General features: G+C 37.4%; 1 protein-coding gene across 2 annotated transcripts in view; it reads right to left on the reverse strand.

Annotated features, from left to right (window-relative positions):
• LOC105380923 (rhophilin-2-B) overlaps positions 1–23,661 on the reverse strand; it is a 90,647-nt gene that overhangs the window by 21,380 nt on the left and 45,606 nt on the right. For both annotated transcript variants that reach the window (XM_038109369.2, XM_038109370.2), the window contains exons 3-4: positions 11,471–11,587; positions 3,586–3,713 (exon numbers count right to left, since the gene is read on the reverse strand). In XM_038109369.2, coding sequence (XP_037965297.2) covers positions 3,586–3,713; positions 11,471–11,587 — 245 coding nt within the window. The remainder of the gene's footprint in view (positions 1–3,585; positions 3,714–11,470; positions 11,588–23,661) is intronic.

The raw sequence follows: 23,661 nt of genomic DNA on the forward strand, positions 1-23,661 counted from the left end.
AAAATATATCGTCGTCTCTTTTTAACTTATTGGTGTTATCGTACGTAAAAAAGGACAACAGTAGTTTTGTCTTTGCCTAAAATTACAACATTGCGATCGGTTGCCATGTTGATTGACCAAGATTGACATCCAAAAACAAGGTACTTCAGCTGTCAAACAATTTGTTTGTTTACATTTTTCAAGAAAAAAGCCGCCATTTTAATTGACACCAAAGTTTAGGTAAGCGCATTTTTTTCGTTGATATGGCATGTCCTCGTACAACGTTGTACGTAAGTACTTATTACTTCCATGGGATACAGTAAACGTGTTTTAATTACAGTGGACCCCCGATAATCCGGCACCTGTCTAATCCGGCGCCCCCTGTAATCCGACATGACAGAATTATGTTTGACAATCTTTGCTAATATGTATAGATCACGCAAGTTTGAGCAGGTCACAACTCCTACGCGCCACCGCTATTGTGCTTAATTTTATAATAAAACGTAAGCTCTCAATTGTTATTTAATTTACTAAATTCGACTTACATAAATTAAGTCTGATTTGTACTTAAAAGTACTTTTAAACGTTAAAATATTTACTTACTATGTTAATATTGTTAGGATTCTATTAAATTAGAATCATGAAGCCATGCGCAATTTATGCTTGAGAACAAGATGCCGGTAAACGTCAGAAAACGCTCAGTCCATAGACAAGACATGTCATAGACAACTTTCTTCTATTCTGTGTTATTCCTCGAGATAAGAGTGCGGCCACGAAGCAGTTGTGAATAATTGCTTCTAACAGTTCATACATATGTACGTATAATATATAGACTCTCGTCATTGGTTATGTAATTTGTCGGATTACAAGGTACTCTTTCGTAAAAAAATCCGGACTATAGGGGTCTTAGGCAGTGCTCTATAATCCGACAAATTCGATAGTCCGACACTGCCCTGCATATTGTTAGCCGGATTACCGGGGGTCCACTGTATTCTACATCAACAGTAGACAAATGAACATGGGTATATTATACTTATACTCGCGCCTGTCTCCATATAATAATAGAACATAGGTATACTGTCATAAAATTTGGAATTATCTGAGGGCTATGTAGGTACTTACGAGTAAGTAAAGCAGGTATATATGTATAAAACGTCTATTATTTACGATGATTCTGAGAATTATTGTCACCTAATAAAACGTTTTATTGTCACTTACAAACATTTAAAGGCCCCTTAATTAATTTACGACTTGCTAAAGTTTCTATACAAATTAAATATTCTGACATCTTTTGTCCAATTTTGGACCATTAGGTATTAACATTTCCCGTTGTCAGCGACTATTGGCTTGTAAACATTTAATTGCCTAAATTAGCGGTGTCTTTCGGTTTTATACACCTTTATTATATTAATCGATAGCTGACATATTGCCAAAATTTACACGGATATAAACCCTACTCTATAGTATACATGGTGTTGCAAAAAGGGTATACTAAGCCAAACCTACATGTGCAGCATGGTATATCTAAGCCCGAAACTGAAATCAGGCTTAGATATACCATGCACAGGTAGGTTTCGGCTTAGTATACCCTTTTTTCAACACCCTGTAGTATAGAGTCTATACTCTCTTTGTCACCAAAACCATGAGAAGAAGAATTTTATTGCTTTTAACAGTTTCTGTGGCACAATATTTAAGCACTGCACCTAAATTCTTGCTATTGTCACGTTGCAGACGGGTCGTTGTCGGCATCTCGATGTGAAATGTGAAAGCGATGGGCAACGTGTCTTTACTATTTACTATTGCAGGCACAGAGTAGGTGCAACATGCAGAGACGACGTATTCAGGGTGTAGCAAAAATGGTGGGTTTAGTAAACCGAAAGTTGTGACTCGGGAGAACATTCTAAACACATTTTATAGTACAGCTTTAGGAAATTCGTGAAAAACAAGTCAAAAGTATGTATTACAGCTGTGATCACACATTATAATTGTTTAAATGCTCGCTTTTTAAAAAAAATAAATACACCAATATTTTTTTTAAACTTTAGCTGTATTTATGTTGCGACACTGATGACATGAATCCACTACCATTTGCTCAACTCTACACCTAACTCTATATGACCATTAGAAGTTTTTACCCACCACATAAGCAAGTGGGAGCGCTGAGTAAACTCACGATTATGAAATACAGAAGGCTCCCTGGGAATGACACACAGTTACATATCCGTTACCATTGTATAACATTTATAATTTAGACAAATAAATTCTTAGGTACGAATGGTGACCCAAATTGGTCGTTCCGGAAATAGCGTAACTTTTATAGTAATTTTCGCTTTAGTAACGGCACAGCCTATGAGTAATGGATGTCCGGTATTAATGACCTGTAGTTGGACTGATCACTGACAAAATTGCTCCTTGGTTGTGTTTGAAAACGCTCACTAAATCAATCTGATATGCTGTTTTAACAATTTATTGTAAATCAGCTTATCCTTAAAAGGTAATAATTATGATATTTCAAACTAGATCAACCATATAATTAGTAGTTTTTAGCGACTTTGTTGGTTTGTCGTCGACACGATAAGAAGAATAAGTACTTTTGGATAAAACACCTAATTAGTAGTGTTGCCATGAATAGTGAATTGGCCGAATACCGAATACCGAATATTCGGCGACGCCGTTTTTTTGTTCCTGGAACTGCTTTGGAGAAGTCGCTACAGATAATATGAGAAATGCTAATTATTAGGAGGCAGAATGCTGTGGCAAACGAGTTGAATTTTTATTTGATAATAGTTCGCCTAGATCGGATGGCCAATCCTTACAAGTGGTGGTCAGCAAACAAAAAACTATACCCGAACCTTTTGAAATTTGCAAAAACTTATCTTTCTTCACCTGGAAGTAGTGTTTATAGTGAGAGGTTATTTTCTGAGGATAGTTACAATGAAAAGCGCAATCTTGGGCTACCAAAAATGCTGAAATGCTCGTTTTTATCCAGCACAACTTACTACTGATTAATTTTAAGTACTAAAATGTTGTGATTTGGAAATAAATACACAATTTTGATTAAAATAACAAGTAATTTTTTACATGATTTACTATTCGGTATTCGGCCCGAATAGTACGCACTATTCGGCCGAATACCGAATACTGAAAAAACTGGCCGAATAGGCCGAATACCGAATAGTTGCCGAATATTCGTGGCATCTCTACTAATTAGTGACATAATTGATTATGTTAGTAAGTAGCACGATCGTAGCGCGTCGTAGCCCCATACATTAGACATCAACGCGCTACCAAAAGTAAGTTCTGACGGGTTTTTTTTTAACTAAGGGCTGGTTTTTAATAAAATTGTTTCTGTGAGTGTCCAACTTATAACATTATATCCAGATATAACCTAACTAACGTTAAAAATCTCCCATATTTAACACTAAAAATAGCACAACATTTGAACAGCTAAGCTTTTATTTGATTTAAATAAAATATGGCTAACTCGGGGAAACCTTTTACCTAATGACTCAAAAAAGCAAATCGATTAACGGTTCAGCTGTTTGGGAGCTATTACACCGGAATCGTGTTGTAATAAACCTTTTGTCACTGTTACTACGCCCTCACCTGTCGCTCTGGTAGATCTCGACGGAGGAGTTGAGCTCCGCCAGCTGCTCCTTCAGCAGCTGCAAGTTGGAGTTCACGAAGCTCAGCTCCAGCGCCACCGTCTCTCGGAGCTTCCTGTTTGTTGTCGCCTGCGGAAGATAGAAGACTGTGAGATTTGGGTGGTTATAGGGGGTTGTTGCGTGGGAGAGGCTTGGGGCAAAGCGCGGTCTAGGCTCTCCAAAACTACACTTACAGTACGAGAAGCGAACTAAGATTACGGACGTTTTGTACTTTTAATGCATAACAATAATATGAATAACTTAATTTACTAAATAAAAGAAATGAATTATACATTCAACCAATAGCGACCGAGCGGCATACAGCGCACCAATTTTGATACCTCGCACTTCAAAGAGGACCTTAATAGTTAATATAGTATCTTTAGCCCATTGATTCATTGTAGGACTATGAAACAGAAAATAACATGCTAAGATTATCGCCTTAATTTATGAATGAACCATCTAGAAGAACTTTTTTGTGCATAGCAATAGTTATGATAATCTACATTTAAAAGGTTAAGCGAGATCTAAACACCCATTCGTAGACAAAGACACAATGGCATCCAAATTTCACATGAAACCAAAACAGTTAGACCATTTGTATCAGTGTAGATGTAGATGTCGCAGGCAACTGGTTTAATCGCCGGTTTGATTGAACCACTAGCCCGTTCATTGGATGGCGCTGTTCAGTTGTATGACTAGGCCGAACGTTGATTGTACAAGCGTCACAAAACGTCCAACTAGTTAGCTGACTTAAAATCAGTCAGGTGGTGAATAAAACAAATATGGCGTCTAACAGCTAACAGCTGACACAAAAAGCACCTAAATTGTTAGTTTTTTTGCAAATAAATTAGCTTTAAAGTGCGTTATTTATGTTAAAATAGTGTGACAACATGGATTTACCTATTATTACGCCGCGGGCGGATAGTTTCAAAGAAAAAAAGTGGCGATACTGGATAATTATGAACAACAATATGAAGGTACGTTTATTGTTATTGTTTAGTTAATTTGTGAGATAAGAGCTTTGTCACATAGTCTTTTTGTTGACTCTTGTCTGGTGATGTTCACCCTAACCAGACATTACAAAGTTGCTATACTATATCCCATTCAACGACTTCGCTGAATGACGTTCAGTCAAGACGTCGAACGTTACAATCAACGACTTGACGAGGTGTCCTTTAGTCATACAACTGAATAGCGCCATCCAATGAACGGGCTAGTGGTTCAATCAAACAGGAGATTAAACCAGTTGCCTGCGACATAGACATTCACTCACTGTTAAAAAAATTAAGAAGGTGGTCAATGTGGCTGATATACTGAAAAACACTAGTAGTAAAATAAATCAGACAGATAACATAAAACGGCAAGTTCCTGAAATATGGACGAAAACCCACCATTTATCTAATCTAATGACATGATGTATTAGTATTAGTACCCAGTTTACACTTCAATAAGTACAGTGGCGGATTTAGTAGTTACAAGTAGCCCTTTTTTGTTTTAGAAATTTATATTATATTTATTTTATTGTTTTATTTTTAATATTTATTGTGCTTGTATGATTATTAAAAGTCCATAAACTTTTAGTCTGAAATAAATAATTTAAATTGAATTGCATTTTACTCTACTTGTTAAAGTGTAAGCCTTAAGAGATTGGTGCTAATGCTTTTTGTTATTTATGTAAATGTATAAATAACAACAACAATGCAGATCTTGATCAACATTACACGGCGGCCAAGACTGAAGGTCAGGTCAGGGACCGAGGGGCGTCATGGTTCGATGGTTCCCTACCGGTGGCTTCTTGGGGTTCCGTAAAGGAACTTGGGAAATATTATTTGTGTTTACATAGAGGTTAAAGGAGGAGGTATAATAAATGTTTAGTATTTAATCCAATGCAACGTTAGGTCACGATTCGTGGTATGAGGTCAGTATCAGGCTTGTTATTAGGTCGATACAACTATTCGCAAAATATTATACGTCAATTATTACAATTTGGACAGTCTAAGTAAAATAGAGAAATAACAAAATATATTTACATTTACTTTAGGTATTTTTATATGAATACCCATAATACATTTTGTAATTTATAAGTATATCCCATGGAAGTAATAAGTACATCCTAAACCAAGTATTCTTCAGTTCCGCAGATGTCAACGCCCTGCAGACGATGAGTGCGTCAAATGTCAGACCCTTTGTTCTGTCAACTGACGAGTTACGAGTGTCGAGTGACGCTGACGAGTCAATCTGACACATTCGAGAACATGTAAGTAACGTCATGGTGAAAATACTGAGTACACCATCAGGCAGAACGAATAGCCTGCTGTTAGTAGCATGACTTGAATAACTCGATAGCTTCCTAAGAGGGGTGGAGTTATGTTTTTAACCCCAAACAGAAAAAGAGGGGTGTTATAATAATAACGTGTATCTGTCTGTGGTAGCATAGCTTCCAAAATACTTAAAATATTTTTGTTTCGTGTTTATGGTGATAGGTTATGTTAAGCTGAGTGTCGTTAGCCGTGTTTTATGAAAATCGGTTAGTTAAAATATGTGTCCGTTATAGAAAGTGAGAACGTTAGTAGGTTCTTCTACTACGTATTATTATTTTAAATGTGTGTTATCTAATAAAAATGGGTACCTATATATTATGTGTATTGAATTTTCAAAACATCAAGACATCATAAGTACCAAAACAAATAGACACGTGTAACGCGGCGCGTCAAATAAATCTTTTGGCACTTTTCCGCATGAATTCACAAATTATTCGTCATGAGCCGAATCTAACACATCATTTACAATAATTAGCATAAACACAACATTTCTGCTTTAAATATTAAACAATAATTCAGGTTACACGGTCGTTACAACGTAACAACTTTAAGATGTTGCTACATTTGGGAAATTATAATCGTATTTAGTGCAATTTGTCATTTTATTGCTTATTTGTGTCATAGTTTTGTTTTGCTCTAGTTTTTCAAAGGTTTCATAGATTCATAGCCAAGTATAATAACAGCAGTCTTGGCTCTTCATCTTCTAAGTATTTGCTATGCAGGTGTGAATTTGATTCGTGAACTTCCCGTTGGGAATTCAGTGCATATATTTAATATTAGAATAGAATAGAATAGAAAAACTTTATTCGACACAAAAACAACAACATGGACAGTAAAACATGTAACAAAAATACTTAATTACTAGAAAAATAAATATTAATAAATTAGTAGGTAGGGTACACTAGGTGCTAGTTGCTGCTCAGTGTCGAAAAGGACTCCAGACTCAGCATGTGCTATAATCCCGGGGACTATAGCGCTGGTATTTTTTTAAAGATATTAGATATTTATTAGTGATCGTTCTTGTATTATTTAGGTAGGTACTGTGGATCAATTTCTAAATTTTGGTGCGTACAGACAGACAAACAGATACACGTTAAACAGGTGTACCCTCTTCTGTTCAGTCGTGGGTTAAAATGAAAGTCTCAATGATAGTACATAAAATGACAGTATTCTCATACTGCCAATTACATGCACGATTGGTCGACGATGACGGAAAATGACATTTCCTAATCACTCTTTGTTATGTCAGCTTGCCATAATCAGCTGGTGGCTTATTCTGTATCTTTCAACAGCATACGCTGAGCTGGGCACTTTTTAACGCATATTTTAACTGTTATTATTTGTCATGTCTGTAAAATAAATATTTTTTCTTGAGCTTTAGCTGTAACAATATCCATTTGCCTACTTCTATAGATGGTATGATAAAGGTTGTCTGATAGACATTAATATAAGCATTTAGGCCACCTTTTGAACTGCCTTTTTTGAGTTGCAATTCTGGTTTTAGCTGCAAATAAACTATATTCTATTGTGTTGCGTTATGAAATATTATTTTCTAAGCATCTAAGCGATAGCGTAGTGAATAACGCCCCGGCGAACAGTCATCGAGTGGTCATCAAACTGTCATTGATTGTGAAAGCCGATTCCTGATTGGTGGCCGGCGGCTGCGTCATGCGCAGGCGTTGTTGCTAGTCGTAATACTGGTAATAATTATATACCTACCTACGCATAAGCAAAAAATATGATAAAATAGTGGCATATACATATTATGGCGTCTTACATTTTAAGGTAGTTCCATAATAATTTATAAGCTCTCGACAGTCACGACAAAAATCCTCAAAAGGGTGGTCAAAGGTGACTCGCAAAAAGGACTTTTTATAGGATCGCGAGCCATATCGCCCTTTTGGAATTAGTACAATGCCCTTAGGTTACGCAATATTTATAGTATTAAAATATTAGAGCATTATGATAGGTTCCAAGTCTGTTTTAAATGACAAATTATCCATTTTATCCTCGTCAACCTAATTCGTTCTAATGAGAGCCAACTTTGATAACTTCTATGCAATTTTATAACTTTCAAACCACATTTTAATTCTAACTAGCCCTACAGACAGGATAAAACCATCTTTACCGAGAAGCGAAAATGCAAACCATGATTTTTCGTCGAAACAAGTCAGTTGTTCGGTGAAAACTTGACGGAGTGTCCTCAAGCGTTACGACGCACAACGTAACGTTAAATGTCAACGTTATTTTCACTTTTTACTCAGGAATTTATTGTCGCGAAGGGATAATTAATTTGAATACTTTACGTACAGGTCACTGGTTTGCGTCAGTATTTATTTTCATATTTATATAAATAATTAAAAGTAAGTACATAAAAAGTTGACAACTTCTATTATTTTTCGTATGTCGTAAATATTTCTCATTTTCTAGCTTACTCGTTGGGGGTTTTAGATAACGTCACAGAATTATAACTAGTGATAACGTTATTTTTTTAAATTTAATTTTGGGTTGTAACTTTATAAGTTAAAAACACAAAACTAGATCTTAAATACATAGCCTAACCAAACCCCCTGAAAATATATATGGTTTTATTTTATAGTTTGTTTTTTCAAAAGAAAAAAGCAAAACAAAGAAAGTAAGTATTAGCACAAACTTATACAGGTGCCGGCAAAAAATGATCATTTCCAGCTCTCGCCTATAACCACGAATCACATTTTGAATTCTATCGTGGTTTTATGTTTTTTGTTTCCTTTTGTTATTGTTTCCCTGTAGTGTTGCTAAAAATCGAAACAAAGATATCGATAAATTTCTTCCAGGTGATAGCTCGTGAGTTGACGTAATACCTGTTCCTGATATTAATTTTGCTCTCGGTCAGCGGCCAGCGACTAATGCTAATCAGGGGCCCTATCGCGAAGTCAAAACAAAGGTAACATTTGCAAAAGTAATTAGTGTCAGTAATTAGTAGTGTAATAGGCGTGTCGACAGTATTACATTATCAAAGATTTAATGACTTTAGAGGAAAATACACATTCAAAGGATTTAAAAAACTGATTTAGTTTTATTTAAACAATTGAGATTAAAAAGATTTTCAATAAAATAAAAGAGTAAAATACTGCAATCGGCCATTTTGACTGAAACGCCAATCACAGCGCATGACGTCATACTTATGTACGCTACACTGTGTTTTGATTACCTTACATACTAATTGCGCGTTACGATTGATATATATTTGTTTTTGTGATTTATCGACTTTATAACACGAATCTATCTTTAACAATGGAACCAGGTTTTGTTGAGGCAAACAGTGCAAATTTGCCCAGGATCGATTTATTGATGTTGGGCGAGTTCCTTGCAACAAATAAAGAATTTTGCTCTTCCGAATTTAGAAACGTGAAAACCTCTTTGTAAGTTTTTTTTATTAGTATTTATCTTTAACTCTCTCTCTCTCTCTCTCTCTCTCTCAGCCTTCTGTAGTCCACTGTTGGACATAGGCCTCTCCTAACGATCGCCACCCCAAACGGTCACCCGCCATCTGCATCCAGCGGCTTCCCGCTACCTTCCGCAGATCATCAGACCAACGGGTTGGGGGGCGACCGACACGCCGTTTGCCGACACGGGGTCTCCACTCCAGAACCTTTGTACTCCAGCGGTCGTCGGCTCTGCGGGCTACGTGACTAGCTACGTTATCTTTAACACTAGATATAAATATGACTAAGTAGCAATCAAACTCGTTTTAAACTCGTAGAAGTTTATTTCGCCGAAGAAGTTTGTTTCGTAGAAGTTTGTTTCGCCGTGCAAGCTTTAACCATATATCTCTTATTATTTTCTTGTATGGGACATGTACAAACACCTTGTTGGGTGTCGTTATTGATGTATTTTGCACTGAGGCACTGCACACCACTTATAAACTTTAGAATTCATTTATAACACAAAAAATACGCAGTGTTTGTTTACTTTGCTGTTGTAAACAAATTTGACGTACGTAAGTGTGACGTCACACACGACGCCATGACACGGCGAGCTGTTTTCGCGCAGTATTTAAAAATGATTATAAAAATGGCTTTAAATTTCCAAAATCTTAAGTTTATTACCGAAATAAAGGTTTTGTTGTAATCAATAGATGGTTATCTGCATTACGGAAGAGGATTTCAAAATCTTTCGCCTTGCCTATTCAATACAGTTTGAATCCGAAAATTGTTGTCGCGCCATGACAAACCCTAGTCCCTGTGTATGTTACCTATCCGATAAGAAGAAGATATTAATCTTGATTTAGAATGTGCTATGTGAAGACATTTTGTATATAATAAGATCGATAGAATATTGACCTGAATAATTATACGAGTATTATAGATTGACTATCGATAGTGAATCTACACTACACCACTGATGTTAAACCACAACATCTGTGATGGAATGATCATCGGCTATATCCCCTGATCGGCTTTTGTTCGCCTGGTTATTGCTTCTTGGAGTTGCTTCGCGGAAAGTGAAGGACCGAAAGTGGTTTTAAAACGGATACCTCTTTGGCTTAAATGCAACAATACTGAACTGAAAAGGTGCAGGTACCTTAATTTTACAGATTTGTGTTTGTGTACTTATGTGAACGATAATGTTAGTTGTTTCTAAAAATAATAAATACCTACTTACCTGGTCTCAACAAAAATATGAACTTGTCGACATAGGTTTTAGAGAATACCTACATAATATTGAACTGAAATATCCTAACTTTTGTAACAGTTAAGTAGATCGTTGCTTGGTGTGGTGTGGTAGGAATTAAAATACAAAACATACGGCGGCGGGGGCCGAATATTCTACAAACAAAACTCTGTGATGTCATGTGCTGATTTACTCGGGCTTGACCGTTTCATATACCTAGAGGTATGATAATGTTACTGTGGTAAGTAAAGCTATTAGTGGTTTTGTGTTCACGAGATTGAGGTAAATAAATAATACAAAAATGGTTTAAATAACTTAATCAAGAGTATCAGTAAAAATAATAGCATATTGCGTTTTAAAAAAAAGTGCTTTCTTTAATGATGAAGTTTAAGCCGAAAAAACATTAATTTATGTTAAGCTCGCTAAAACTAGGCAATGATTAGATGCGGATAGCTATTGATCGCATCCAGTGATGTGCTTTAGGGAGGCCTACGTCCAGCAGTGGACTGCTATGGGCTGATGATGATGATGACTTGCCTTTCACTGGCGCGGCGCCAGCGTCACAGACGTCTGTGAGCCCGGTTTCATACACTTTTGCCGGCTTCACAAGTAAATCCATCATCAGCCTTTAGCAGTCCACTGCTGGACGTAGGCCTCTCCCAAAGCACGCCACTGGATGCGATCTATAGCTTTCCACAACCAACTATCTTTCGCAAGTGGTCGCCACAGATTAGAGAGCCTATGTTCGTCACCCCATCTAGCCACAAGTGGATGTTGAAGACATACCTTGAAGAGGTTCTCCGCGGGTCCGAGCCTGCGTGGATGTAGATATTGTAGATGGGGTAGCTGATGATGTACAGCACATACCTTGAAGAGGTTCTCGGCGCCGGCGCGCAGGCGCAGCTCCTTGTTGATCTCCTGGTTGAGCTGGCAGCGCCGCGTCTGCAGCCGCCCGCGGCACGTCGCCACGCGCGGGTCGGAGCCCTGCGGGGGAGAGATAGGGTTAGACGTGGAAGTAAATAAATAATTAGGCCCTGAGGGCAGGGGAGGGGAGAGGCAGTTTAAACCTTGGGGATATGCACAAAGGTTCCACTCGTTTAAAGATAAATAGGTATGTGGGGATGTCTCACACTCGGTCGTGCGAACTTAAACTAGGCAGAGCTTCGATCATAATAAATATGATCGAAGAAGCAGAGCCTGAAATATGGTTACGTAGATACATACACTCACGAGCAATGAAAAAGATCCACTTCCAAATAACCCAAATTTTTAAAACATTTATTTAGAATATGAGCCACTGTGCATATTGTGTACCACTGGACCGCTGTATTTGCGATCTTTTAGCTCGCCAAAATTGAGAGAACTTAATGGGCACGTCTTACTACAAGTTAATCCGGTGCTATTATCGACATTTTATTCTATGCTCGACATAACCTAGCCTTTCCAATTTCCAATAGAATCAACTTCTATTCTAATACCTACCTAGAGTTGGCACAGCTGGGCTACCGAAACACCATACGGTTCTTATTTCTTATGTAATAAGAGCTACATTTGAACTACTAGGTGTCTATTTAGATGTGATAGCCTGTACGTACATGTTTACAGTCTAATCGTGCCCTAAGGCGTTCAATGGACATTGCAGTAGAAAGTTTTAAAGAGTTCTCACCAGAGCCAACTGTCGACTAAACTACAAGTTTGCTAGATTTTCAAACTTTATTTGAGGAGGTTCTTTGGGGTATTGAAGCCATTGCAAGCAAGACATATTATTATTGTAATTTAAAGTGTTCTTTTTGAAAATGCTGTTCAAAGATTCTCCATACGATATTTGAGGTATTTAAGAATATTTAACAAATTTATATAGAACAGTGCAGAATTTAATTAACTAACCGTATAAACAAACTTAACTGTTATTAGTTTAACTAACGATGTAAAATGTACTTACTTAATATTTTATTAAAGTAAGTTTAAAAAAATAAATTATCTAACTTAGCTGAGTAATTATTTAACTCATTATAATTATTATGAAGGCGATTTAAGTATTCTATAATAGTACCTATCATTCCATAACTCTCATAATTTATGGTTGCGTTGTTGTCACTTATAGAATAGTAATGATGGTCAACTATTTATTGGTCCTACTGCTACATAATGTTTTACGTAACGTAAGTATGCGATCATTTTATGTATAGGTACTAGGTAGGTAGGTTTATTAATTAATGCTATCAATAGATGAGACACCTATAGAGTAGGGTCGTAAAATTATGATTTCTTACCAAATTTTAAACAAAATATCGCTGACACAAAAAAACGGTCACTGTTAGAACCCCTGCGCACTAGGCAGCCTAGTAGCCTGGCTGTGCCAGCTACTAAAATATATGGGAATTCGTGGCTGCTTAGTGCGCGGGCTCCCATACAACGTCATAATTAAATGTTTTAGTGCGCGAGGGCCTTATACAGTGTTACTAAAAAGTCCTGAAAACGAAAGTGGATCCTAACAAATTGTTAAAGGCCGTATTTAATCCATTTATTATAAATATTGAAAACACTGTAAGAATTCCATTATCAATCGGTATTTTATTTTTAAAATCTATTTAGGTAAGGTACAATTATAAAAACTCTTTGCAAAATCGCACTCTTTATTGTCATGACTACCTATGCATATTTTATAGTTGGACTGTATCTATTTTTAACAAGAATAATAAAACAAAAATGCAGTTTACAAGCATACATGATGGATCACACAGAACATGCGTTGTTATATTCAAATCACGTCCACAGAATACTTCACGACACTGTCGGCGCATCACAGACAACACTAAATGCACATCGCTTGAACTAGGGCTGCCAAAAACAGAAACAAAATAAGTTTTTGAATCTTAGTTATTGCAACACCCAGGCTTGCTACTCCAGTTTACTCGGGAGCTAGGCTGGCTGAGCTAAAATCTAGGGGATATGTACAAAGTTTCCACTCGAGAGAGCCACGTACAGGAACTTCGCCCCCTCTCAGAATAGAATAGAATAGAAAAAGTTTTTGAATATTGGTACACACATATTTTATTCCTAAGAAAATTTTCCACTATCGGCACCGGCGAAGCAAAATGGTATGGAAGCAGTGCCGTGCAGGCAAGTAAAAAAGCGAGCCATACCTAGTATTTTCATGCATTTTTGCGTCCCGAGTATACATGGGCCGGCAATTTTCAGAACCTATCTACCTAGATTGGGAGATAGCTTCTAAAAATTGGAATAAGGAAAAGGGCGTGAAGCGCTTTCAAACGGAAGTGTTATGTATTTGTACACTTCACCGTTCACCTTAAGTAATTCTCCTTTAACAAACATGTAATTTAAGGCAGCCCTGCACAATATCGTTTTTAAATTGTAATTCAAACTGCCCGCAGTCCGTGTGAATGCACTTCTTTATGGGTATTTTGTATCAAAGCGATGTCCTTGATTTATTAGCTCCGGTATTTGATCGGTAGTCCGAACAAATACCGGAGCTATCCGAAGTAGTCTTCGGAATAATGTGATGTTTGTCAGATTTGTAATGAAATTAACACCTGAGGGACTAATGGTACGGTGGCCTGCGCCTAAAAGTATACAGGCGGAGTTTTTAAAATAGCGATCCCTGATTATGAAGGGACCAGCTACATATGTTATAAATCCGGGGACGTGTTGTGTGTGATGTGTGTAGCAGTGGTGTTTATGTAGATGTGAGCAGCATGTGAGCTTGAGATTTGATTTAAAAACTCCGCCTGTATACTTTTAGGCGCAGGCCAACAAACGTACGTTTAATCCGGCCGCCTTGAAGAAGAGCGCAGATTTTTATCTCAGGTGTAGTAAGTGAAAATTCTTTAATACGCCGTCGGGAACCGACCTGTCCTGCTTCAATAAACTTCCTTTAAAAAAAATGCAATTAGTTAGTTGTCAATTATTGGCTTTAACTTTCTTTCCCTCTGTACTTCCTCAAACACACACATACACACATCCATACATACACACAATAATGTACCTACAATAAAAAATAAATATCGATCGCCTCTTTATAAACCGAAAAAAAATGCTGAAGTTATTTCGAATGTATTTAGGCAGCTATTTGGTGCATTAAACTCGTAAAAAATATAATCGGCTACTTAATTCAGTATAGTACATTAACAAATTAAATTATACAATGAATTTTACGTTATTGAGTGAGTTTATAAACATATTAATTATCTTGGAGCAAGCTTTTCCCAACAGTTCACTGAATTATTTTAGACACACATTTTAAACCATGAAAAGAAAATGGGTAGGGCTCTACTACTAGAATACTAGAGTAGGGTTACACCAGCATGACAAAATGTCAAAACAAACTAATGAACAAGAGTTGTCATGCCACCGGCACATTTAATCCAACGAGATAGAGTCGTGGCACCCCGAAACTACGTATTTTCGTATGATAGAGTGGCCCCAGCTCGAATTCCATTGATGAAGCTAAATAGAGCGTTTCATTGGTTGCAGAATGACCCCGCAGTTCACTGATTATATTGATTTGTTGTGGTTCTAGTTTGTACTAGCTATTTTTACTTGTAACAGTCATGGGAATTAGCTTACGAAAGTTATCTATAAGTATGTCTGTACAAATCTGCGAACTCCCTCACTATATTTTGGTAACGTTATAGGTACATAGGTATTGATTATCACACTTCATAAATAATGTCAATAGTATATTTTTTGAGGCAATTGTGATAGTCCAAATAAAAAGGTAGTAAATAAAAGTTCTTAATAATTTCATGACCGTATTTAAGAAGACCTTAATGGCTTAAAAATATTTAGAGCGAAATGATTCTTTTGAGATAACAATTACTTACTCACTTATTAATTAATTTATGAGTAAGTTTTATAATTACGAATAGCGCACTCGACGCGCACATAGAGTTTCATAATGAATGCGAGATGCCCCGGCCAGGCAATGAACCCGCGTCCAGTGGAGGGCAACGTAACGGTCAACTAACTTCCAGGTACCAGCTACAAGTCTAGATACATGTAAGCACTAAGTACTAGCAGTAGGAATGCCTGGGTGCAATATAACTTATTGCTGGAAACGGTTTCGGGGCAATAATACACTACGCTGAGTAAGTTATGTTACGATTACAGTAAAATTTAAAATAATAACCATTTATAGCTATAATATCCGATAAAAAATCTGGAAAAGGTTTTTTATTGCTTACTTCCAAAAGTCCTCAGTATAGGTTGTTCCGAAAGAGAAGATGTGTGTCTGTGCGTGACTTCCTTTCAAATTACAAAATATTTGCAACACCCTGCGCTAAATAATAATAGATAAGTACTAGTCGTTTAACTAGGAGAATAGGGTAAGAATGGGTGAGTGATACAGCTGATGTTAATGTCACATGCCCAAGGACTTGTCGTCCTGATTATAGTAATTTTATGAATGATCCACCTGCTTATGTGAAGCTCATTATGTCAGGTGTGTCCGAGTCGGGACTTACAAATTTATCCTTTAGATAGATAGATAGAATAGATAGAATATTCTTTATTTGTACACAAGAATAGATTATACAAAGCTTAAATATAAACACATAGGTACAAAAAAGGCGGTCTTATCACTAAAAGCGAAGCGAAGCTCTTTACTTTAAAGATATACTTACACCCGTATTTATTAAGAAGTTATTACTTGTTGTTAAGTAATTTCTTATTTAAGTACTTGAAGCTAGAATTCTCCTGTAGAAAGTTTTATTCTATATCGGAACCCACATATTTATTTATTTATTTATTTAATTACTTGAAAATTGTTACTTGAGTATTTACTTTTACTCAAGTAATCACTTACTTGTTTATAAATACAGGCGATTCACAAGAAAACTCATTGCTTGATACACAGAAAGGTTTCAGTTTAAAATTTTCATAAAGGTGTAATTAACCTGAAATAAATTACCATTTATTTTATATAATCGTTTAATCCTCTGAACGTCGAAAAAATAGTAAGATAAAGTTGCCTGTAAGAGATCGCTCTTAGCGATAAGCCTTTTGTTCATTGTTCCTAGTTTATAAGTTCTCTTTGTATGTTTTAATTTGTGGTGATTAATAAAGATATATTCTATTCTATTCTATTCTAAGATAGGATGTTTTATAAATCATTAAATCTTTTTGTTTTCATGAAAACCACCAACTTAGCTTTAGTGTTGTCTGTCACCGATAAGCTAAGAAGAAGTAAATAGTGTTGTGTATGCCACACTGGGTCGAAGCCGAAAGTATAACGAGATCAAACCCTAATAAGTTTGAACGATGTCTTCAAATTGCTGAGTTTTCGTATAATTTTGTAATAGAGGACCTTCTGCTTTATGACTATGAAATTATGTTGAGTTTTTTTCGTTTTTCGGTTTCTGCCGTGAACGAAATATTATAAGAGGTTTACCTGCTATTTTACTTGAGGGGAAACATTCCCAAAGACCTTTTAGGTATAAGGCCCTTTTTCTTTCCGAATGGGGAGTAGTTTTTAGTTGACTTTCGTCAAGAATGTATTCATTTTACGACGAATGAAAATGTTTGATTTGTCCTTAGGTAGTTTTAAAATGTCCTTATTAATTAGTTCTTCATCGGTGGAATTTTAGAGTAAAAGTATTTTTATTTATTAAATGTGTACTTATAAAAATACTGGCATTATTGAAGGATATCCACACTACGGTATTCAACTATTAATACTCCGTGTTTTTAATCGCGAAATACCGAAACTGGGTCATTCGGAAACCGGACCGGTACGAGAACAGGAAAGTAAAACTAAAAACAAAACGGGCGTTGAACTACAGTCTAGAGTCTAGAGGGCCCCGTGGAATGTAATGTAACGTTATGTTATTAGAAAGACATTTCATAACTTATTACCTGTATTAACTTATTTGTTAAAATTTAATATTTAAGAACATGTTTCTAATTTTAATCATGCTGTGTACACATTGTTTGGGTTATAATCTAGAACAAAATACTTTTTATAACACTTTTATTTAAAATGATTGTAACCTGTTTTGTGTGCCTTAAAATAAATAAATAAATATTACAACGGTTGTGTATCGGATGCATTAGAAGATGTCTTTAAGACGTTGGACTGGAAAGGACATGGCATATGTATAAATGGCGAGTACATGTCACACCTCCGCTTCGCGGACGACATCGTTATTATGGCAGAATCTCTGCAGGAACTCAGCTGGATGCTAAGTGGCCTAAATGCTGCTTCCCGACGTGTTGGCCTCGGCATGAACTTGGACAAGACGAAAGTCATGTACAATGCTCACATCAAACCGGAGCCGGTCGCCGTTGGTGAGGCAACAATCGAAGTTGTGCAAGAATATGTCTACCTCGGGCAGACTATTCGGCTAGGCAGAAGCTACTTTGACAAGGAGGCTGCAAGGCGCATCCAACTGGGTTGGGCTGCATTCGGGAAACTTCGTCACATATTCTCCTCGGCCATTCCTCAGAGCCTGAAGACAAAAGTCTTCAACCAGTGCGTCCTGCCAGTGATGACGTATGGTGCAGAGACGTGGACACTGACGGTAGGACTGGTCCACCGATTTAAAGTCGCTCAGCGTGCTATGGAGAGAGCTATGCTTGGGGTTTCTCTGATGGATCGTATCAGAAATGAGGTTATCCGTCAGAGGACTAAGGTTACCGACATAGCTGTCAAAATATGCAAGCTGAAGTGGCAGTGGGCTGGTCATATCTGCCGAAGAACCGATAACCGTTGGGGTAGACGAGTTCTCGAGTGGAGACCACGAACAGGCAAACGCAGCGTGGGACGCCCTCCTGCCCGCTGGACTGACGACCTTAGGCGGGTGGCGGGTAGTGGTTGGATGAGGAAGGCCGAGGACCGAGTGTTGTGGCGCTCCTTGGGAGAGGCCTATGTCCAGCAGTGGATGATTATTGGCTGATGATGATGATGATGATGATGATGATGTGTATCGGATTATGCCAATATTATTATTTTGAACCCCCGACGCAACAAGGGGGGTGTTATAACGGGTGTTAATTTGACGGTCGAATGGCGTAGTGTTTAGTGGCCCTGACTGCTATGCCGAAGGTCCCGGGTTCGATATCCGGCTGGAGCAGATATTTGTTTAAAGACAGATATTTGTACTCGGGTCTTGGGTGTTGATATTTGATATTTATCTATCTATGTATTTGTGCAGATATACCAGCTGTCCGATACCCATAACACAGGCTCTGCCTAGCTTGGGGTTGTATGGCCGTGTGTGAGATGTCCCCACATATTTATTATAAGTTTAACGTGTCTGTGTGTTTGGGTATGTCTGAACCGATTTCCATTTTGTTTTTTAAGGGTCGTAGGTAATGTTAGCCCGAGTGTTCTTAGCCTTGTTTCATGAAAATGGGTTTAGCTGTTTAAAAGTTATAGTGTTTAATGTCGGGTTGTCGGGGGATTTTAACATTGGTTAAGATACATTATATACTTAGGTATAAGAAATACATATTATGCGGTGTGGAGACATAAACTTTTAGACATAGACTTTTGAGACATAGACTTTTTCCGTTTAGGAGTAGGTAATTTCGTGATACTGGAGCTTTGTTATTGCTCGCGAGTGTAAATGTACCTATTAAACGTTAACAGTCCAAAATGGTCAAAGGCCACCTCTATAACAATTAGTAACTACATTCGGTGCGTGAATCGAATACGATTAGCTCGAATCGGCAGCGAGTTACATAACGTGAGTCAATCGATCTAAATGCATAGTGGAGTTTTGTTTATGCAATCGTAATGGGTGCGTTTTTAATTTCCGTTGAATAAATTAATTTAATTAAACTAGTTCCTCCTTTTTTGATTTATTGGGGTTTGTCACACGATGACACTATCTTTTAAGCGTGTCGGTGACAAACTAGAGGTGTATACTAGGGTTGGTCAGGTTGGTGTAAGGACTGACCAGCCTGTTGCTGACTGCTAGGGGCGTGCCGAGGCACTACAATGACATTTTGATGGTTGGGTCGTGTAGTGTAGAAGTTAATGGTTAGTTCAAGTTAAGTAGTAACCAGATATTCCATAAAATTACTGTATTCGTACTACTTAACAACTTAGTGATTTAATTAAGTTAAATATTTACGATTGGAATTTAACCATAACATTCCGAGCCCATGGCATTGTATACAATCGTACGATTTCCCAGTAACAAATAACTTGTACAAATACCGAATTGATACGAGTATATTACCCACACGTTGCGTTGCGTTAAATTCCAACAATGGACGATACACCCGATCTCTTGACGCAACTTTTTAAACAATGTATTATATTGCTTCACGTTAAATCAACTCTATTCTTTCAACCAAACCGATTCTTTGGCAGATTACAAAGGCGGATTGGGCATAGTTATACTAATAAGTAGCTAAGGCTTTTAAAAAATTGGTTAGCGAGGTAATGGCGCAGTGGTGGCGGTTGGGCCAAGGTTCTCGGTTTGAACCCAGCCGTGGCAGATATATTTTTGCAGTTCCCGATAACTTAAGATTATTCATTTAACTTCACTCATATGCAGCATTTTTTATAACTTTATTGTAGTTTAATTAAATTTTCCAGTACATTAAACTCGTGAAGGTAGCTTATACTTATCTCAGTATTTCGTTCAGTAAATGGTGTAAGACGAAAATAATATTTTACAAAGGTATACTTACATACTTTTCTCTGTACAAACGTGTCCATTACTATTAGCAGCAAGATGTTAATGTAAGAAACCACACTTCTTTATTCGTTTAAAAGATATGTGAGATGCACGTATGCTATAAATTATTACATCTAAGAACATCAATTATATTATACTAATTATACCAAGTCACTAAACTTGACGTTATATAAGAAATAAATAGTTACCTACTTAAGTAGATGAATACTTGATTATCAGTTTATTTATAATTCTCAACATCCATCTACCATCCTATGTGTACAACAGTACATAGGCCCCTCCCAAATAGCATCTCAACACTCTGTCCTCGGCCTCCCAATCTACTATCCTGCATCCTCCATTACCTACTAAAGGTCGTCGGATAAACTTTACTTAGTACATAGTCAAAATCAAACTTAATTAATTTAGTATGAAATCGAAAGATTCTGAATTAATACTTCGATATATTAAAAAAAGGCGATCGTTAGGAGAGGCCTATGTCCAACAGTGGACTATAGACGGCTGAGAGAGAGAGATATTAAAAAAATTAGTGTGTGTGTATTTATATTATAGAGCTCTGACTGCACAGTGGATGTTCTTTGATTGACTAGAAACTAAGTGAGACTTCTCTAATCAAGTCACACAAGCTTCACACAAAAGCCCTAATACAGACCCTTGGTAGTCTATAAATAAAACTGTATACCACATTAGCGGTAGAAAGTACTTGTCCACTAATTGCGCAGGCGCCGACATCGCAATGGGCATTTCTCTGCAGTGAAAGCTGGGCGTGGCCGACGCGGCTGTAATGAGGCCCTGTGTGGACATTGTGGACATTATGGACATTGTGGACATTGCCAAGTTTACCAACATTGGGATAGGTTACTGCTATTAGACTGCGTCTCCAGTTGGCTAACAATTTGCGGCTGACTGGGTTAGCAGCTAACAGCATTAGCATATTGGCTTAGATTAGAATGTCCTTCCATTATACTTCAGCGGTCTAGTATTACCTTATACAGGGTGTTGCAAAAAAGGCATACTAAGCCGAAACCTACATGTGCAGCATGGTATATCTAAGCCCGAAACTGAAATCAGAATTTCAAAATTCGCGAAAAAAAAGTTAATTTTCAATAGAAACTTTGTTGGTCACGTGACTTTTTACTATGGAGTTTTTTTTGTTTCGCGAATTTTGAAATTCTGATTTCAGTTTCGGGCTTAGATATACCATGCTGCACATGTAGGTTTCGGCTTAGTATACCCTTTTTGCAACACCCTGTATTTCAGTAGTTTGTTGTTTTTTTATTCCCTTATTTTTTCTTATATTTCAGTAGTTTGCTAGTTTTGCGCGTGGTTTACTTGTCTAAGTTTTGCGCTCACCATACACAATTCGAAGCGTTATACCTGCTGACTGTCTCAGTTGGCGGCTGTCTCAGAAATACCGGGGCGTTTAGTTCACCAGGGAAGTCATCACGACCCATCACGTCCCCACTGCTGGGGCACGGGTCTCCTTCCAATGAAGGAAGGGTTTAGGCCTAGTCCACCACGCTGGCCAAGTGCGGGTTGGTGGACCGCAACACAAGCAAGCTTGTGCTGAGAGAGTTGTCGGGTAAGTAGGCAACCCGATTGGTAACAGAATGCCCTATAATCACTTCTCCACTAATTCAGTCGGCAGCAAACTTTTTGCCGAATGGAGACGCAGCCTTAGTTTACTTATTAGAGTCTTCGGTAAGACAATCAAGTATATTAAATACGACCGAAGGCTGAGATTCAAAGGATTAAACAGATAAAAAGTGTATGTATAGTGTATACCTACATGTTAATGCACATGATTGTATTAGGTAGGTATGTCTGGGAAATCATAAAGGTGAAAATTGGTAGAAAACTAAATAAGGTGGGAAATGCAGAAGACGGAACAACTGGTTCAATAAATTGATGTGGCTTTACCCTGTTCGGGGTTGGATAGCCGTGTGTGAAACACAGTAGGTCTACTTATAAAAAAAACAGGCAGCACACCTTAGATTCGTGTTTTCGGCGCACCTCACACACAAATGCCTCAACCTTGTTTCCATAATCTGCGCCATTCATCGCGTAAATTCTTAGATTTACAATATACGAACTAGATGGAGTGTTACTGCAAAAGAAACGTCTCGACAAATAACACCCTACTTCTACCAATGAGCTCTTATTTTGAATCAGTTCGGTTAGAATATTTATAACTTTATTCATTGGTGCAATGCTTGTCATTCGATGGAACCTAAAACGGTTTGATAGTAAACAAAATACAAGCAGGTTTTTTCTTTGTTTTTGTATGTGACAGACCATCTTGTTCGTACATTGTTAATAAAAGCGTAAATTAAACGAAACTCACGCTAATCGGACTGTGAAAATGCACACTCCTACCTCCACTTTATACGATACACAGAACCTGCCAAGCTAAAATGTAGCTAAATGGTAACATTATAAGATCGTGGTTGCGAGATGTAGGAGTGTTGGTGGTTTGAATCCAGAGTACAGTTGTGGATTCCTAGCAGTCTTGTAGTTTGTTACTTTACTTTTCTATTCTGTCTCGTGTGAGAATAGTGGCTTGTTTTGTTTGTACTTATACTGAAGTTTAAAAAAAGAAACCAGGCCTTTATTTAGCATGGCAGTATGCCCTGCCACCTACATGGGAACAATGACCAACGGAAAATGTACTATCCTAACTAATATATATAATAATATATATACTATAAATGCGAAAGTAACTGTGTCTGTCTGTCTGTCTGAATACTCCGTTACTCTTTCACGCCAAAACTACTGAACGGATTTGAATGAAATTTGGTATACATACGGTCTAGACCCTGGGAAAGAACATAGGCTACTTTTTATCCCGGAATTCCCACGGGAAAAACTTTTTAAAGCGAAGCGAAGCGCGCGGGAACATCTATACTTAATATTTTAAATTTTGATTTATTCTAGACAGCCTAGCGATAAAAAATGCTACAGTAGCTATTTACCAGTTATCTATTATAGTAGTCTTTCACTACATAGACAGAATCCCGAATAATTTTGACAGCTTGATTCTTTATTGAATGGTGGATTGGACAGTCAGATTACAAGCGCCAGCCGCTGACTGCCCATTGTGAGCCAGTAGTGACGGCCGACTGGTGAAGTGGTTAGTGACCCTGACTGCTAAGCCGAAGGTACCCGGGTTCGATTCCCGGCTGGGGCAGATATTTGTTTAAAGACAGATATTTGTACTCGGGTCTTGGGAGTTGATATATCAGCTGTCCGATACCCAATAACACAGGCTCTGTCTAGTTTGGGGTTGGATGGCCGTGTGTGAGATGTCCCCACATATTTTTGTTTAGTAGTCTGGCTATTTTAATTGAACTGCAGAAATGTCCCGTGTCAAAATCGATTGTGTAATAAGTA

Source organism: Plutella xylostella, chromosome 20, assembly GCF_932276165.1.
Source record: "Plutella xylostella chromosome 20, ilPluXylo3.1, whole genome shotgun sequence".
Classification (NCBI taxonomy): domain Eukaryota; kingdom Metazoa; phylum Arthropoda; class Insecta; order Lepidoptera; family Plutellidae; genus Plutella; species Plutella xylostella.